At 46.8% G+C, this 3,558-nt stretch overlaps 1 protein-coding gene across 1 annotated transcript; it reads right to left on the bottom strand.

Annotated features, from left to right (window-relative positions):
- Nucleotides 1-2,869: 2,869 nt before the first annotated feature.
- On the bottom strand, nt 2,870-3,555 carry LOC102743478 (olfactory receptor 51G1-like; the record flags this gene model as incomplete). Its single annotated transcript, XM_006732254.2, has 1 exon — nt 2,870-3,555. A coding segment is annotated over one exon (686 nt), but the record flags the coding sequence as incomplete, so codon positions are not given.
- Nucleotides 3,556-3,558: the final 3 nt, after the last annotated feature.

Consider the following 3,558-nt stretch of genomic DNA (forward strand, 5'->3'; position numbering starts at 1 on the left):
TTCTGTTTTGGGGGCTCCTCCTCCTAGTCATTCTGTTGATGGGTGTTTGAGGGAATGTATAGAGTCCAAATTATTGACCAGAACCCAAGCAAGATGCACCTGTTTTCTTGGGACCTTAGGGTTGCTGGCCTCTTGTTTTCCCAGCCTGTCTTCTGCGGGAGGGGCCTGCCGCGCTGTTACTCAGGCAACCCTGTTTGGGTGGAGTTGCCCTGCGCCCCTGTGGTGGGGGATGGGCTCAGTGGGAATCAGTCTTTGGGGCTTTTGTTCTCTGGCGCCTTTCCCTGGTGGCTTTCCACGTCTCTTCTGCGAGTCAGAGCAGAAGAGACCGTTTCCAACCCTCTGCCTCAGAGCAGAAAGACCGCAGCCTGTTCTTCAGTGAGCTCTCCAGGCCACACCATCTCCGTTTCTGTCCGTGCTGCTATAAACTGCAGCATCCTGGCTTGTGTGCCCCTCCACAGCGCTCTCAGTCCTGCCTCCAGGTCAGGGCACATCTCTGCCCTTTGTGCTTCTAAAACCGCCAGCCGCTCCCTGTTCGCGCGCGCACGCGACTCCGCCGCTTTGGTTTCCGTGCAGGGGGCTGCAGTTCACGTGCGGGCGACTCTGCCACTCGGGGTTTCCACCCGGGGGTTGCAGTTCACTGGCGCGACCCCGGCACACCGGGTTTCCATCTTGGAGGCTGCAGTTCGCGTGCGCGCGACCGTCGCTCCGGTTTCTGTCCGGGAGGGCTGCCCTAAAGTCCCTTCCTGAGGCTACCGGTCTGCGAGTCTGTGCCGGTCTGCGAGTCTGTGCCGTCCGCAGCACATGAGGCTGTCACTCACCGGCGGTGTAGGATCCCCACGTCCAGGCACCCTCCCGCTGCCGTTTATCCTCCGGTATCTGCCCGCAGGATCACGGCTCTCCGTTTCGTACCTCAAAACCAACCGCCTGCGATATTCTGTTTGTAGAGATCCAGATCTTCTTACATCTCAGGCTGGTTTCGTGGGTGCTCAGAGTGGTCTGGTAGATATCCAGCTCAATTCCGGGGACCAGCTGAAATAGGGTCCCCTACTCCTCTACCATCTTTCCCCCCTCCCTACATAGGTTTTTTTCGAATAATGTTCCTGAAGCAATGTCTAGGCCAGTCCCTTTTATGGGTAATGAAGGCATTCAGTGTGAATGAGTGAATCAGTAATTGCCTTCCAGGAACTAGAATAGATCAGTACAAAAGATGATTTCAATAGTAAGTGGTAAGTTCTCTGAGAAAGGTGTGTGCAAGTTTCAAAGAGAGTGGAAGAGAGAAGATTAGGGAATAAGACACAGAAGACAGAACCAATATCTTTTAAGCCTTTGTTGATTATTTTTAAATTACATTTAAAAACTGCAAAAAGGTAGTTTTCTAAATCTATCAATATTTTCTAAAGAAGAGTTCTTTTTTCATTCTTTTCTCCCTCTTAGTTTTAAATATTACTATGGACTCACACTTTCTTTAAAAATTCAATTTTTTATAACTGTTTGCTGTCGAAATGATTTTTAATGTTCTATCTGACCCATCTATAGCCCCGGTAGCCTCTTCAAATGAGTTTCTGTGTATTTTTTTTTTTTTTTAGTGACCTTTTGTTCTTTATTGCTTTATTGCTTCAGGGCATAAGCTATATCCAGTATTTTTTTTGCTTCTAGTCATTGGTCCAAGGATCCTAGGTTATTTGTAGTGGGCAATGGTATTTAAAAACCAATATGTGGACCCTACTTTGCTCATAGCTTCCAGCACTTTCAGAGGACAAAGAAGAGAAATATAGAGATAAGATTTTTAAAAATACATCTAATTTTTCCATTATCGACTTAACTTTAGCTTCCATTCTCTTTTTCCTAGACTGTTACAACAATCTCTTAAATGCTTTCCTTGCATTCTTTTTCTCCACTCTCACCTTTCTAATTTGTAACACACAGTTAAACCTGTGAAACCTTTTTACAAAGCAATAGGCTTTCCGTGGCTGACTCTTAAATATTGAATGAGGGCAGATGTTTCCATGAGGTCTGAAAGGCCCCAAGGAGCACTCATCATTTCTAGCTCATCTCCTGTCCATCTCCCTCCAACACACACAGATTATGTGGAGCCACAGCTGACTGACTACTCACCTTTCCATAAACACACCAGATAATTCCACACCTCGGTGTTTTGTTTTTGTTTTAAAGATTTATTTATTTATTTTAGTGGGGGGTGGAGGGGCAGAGGGAGAGGGAAAGAGAGAATCCCAAGCAGACTCCCTGCTGGCACGGAGCCTGCCTACGTGGGCTCTATCTCACAACCCTGAGATCATGACCTGAGCCCAAATCAATAGTGGGATACTTAACCGACTGAGCCACCCAGGCGCTCCACATGTCAGTGTTTTTGTTTTTTACACTCTTCTCCCTTTATTAGGTATGCCTTCCGCTTGCCCACCTTTTCTGCATGACAAACTCCTACTCACCTTTCATCCTCCTTCTTCCCTGACTCCTTTCTCATTTCTTCTTGACGAGACAGGAAACCCTTTTCCAGGTTCCTGTAGCACTTTGTGTGTACCTGTCATAGCCTCGTTATACTTAATTATAATTGTGTATTTAGAAGCTTCTGTTCTGCATTACAGGGATAAGACCATGTATAATTCATTTTACTATCCCTAGTAATGAGCACAGAGTCTCTTGCACAAGTAAATACTAAATTAAAAAGCTGAAGTTCATGAGTGCAGGAAAGAATCAAGACTGTTTGCCACCCATCAGTCTAAGGGTATCCATTTGTCATACTCTTGATAATGTGTCTGGGTCAGGGATCTGAGTAAGGGCTTTCTGGACATAAGACTAGCCATATTTTTCCTCAGATTCTATGGTTGTTTCTTGGTTTCATCAGCCTTACCTCTTCTCTCTCAGCATTCTGAGCATGGCTTCCCTGATGGGCTTGGATTTCACACTGTAGATGATGGGGTTGAGCACAGGGGGCACCACCAGGTACACATAGGCAATGAGAGCATGTACAATATGGGGCAGGTGCCTCCCCAAACGGTGGATCATTGACACTCCTATAACTGGGATATAGAATATCAGAACAGCTAATATATGAGACACACATGTGTTGATGGCCCGGACACAGTCCCTGCGAGAGGCCAGACCCATCACTGTATGAAGAATAAGGGTATAGGACAGGACAATAAGCAAGGAGTCTACACCCACTGTGGATAAAACTACATAGAGCCCATAAAGGATGTTGACAGTAATGTCAGCACAGGCCCGTTTCATGGCATCTGCATGGAAACAGAAGGAGTGGGACAGGAGGTTCTTGTCAGGGCAGAAGTTCAGACGTTTAAGCAGGAAGAGCACTGGGAAGAGAGAAAGGGTAGCACGGGCCACAATGGCCAGTCCAATCCTAATGATGACATTATTGGTGAGGATAGCCGCATAGTGAAGAGGGTTGGAGATGGCCATAAAGTGGTCAAATGACATGGCCAGGAGCACCAACGACTCCACCACAGAGAAGGAGTGGAGGAAGAACATCTGGACCAGGCAGGCATTGAAACCTATGAGCCGATGGTCAAACCAGAGCACAGC

Source organism: Leptonychotes weddellii, unplaced genomic scaffold (genome assembly GCF_054177405.1).
Source record: "Leptonychotes weddellii isolate Sample4059 unplaced genomic scaffold, ASM5417740v2 HiC_scaffold_19458, whole genome shotgun sequence".
Taxonomy (NCBI): Eukaryota; Metazoa; Chordata; class Mammalia; order Carnivora; family Phocidae; genus Leptonychotes; species Leptonychotes weddellii.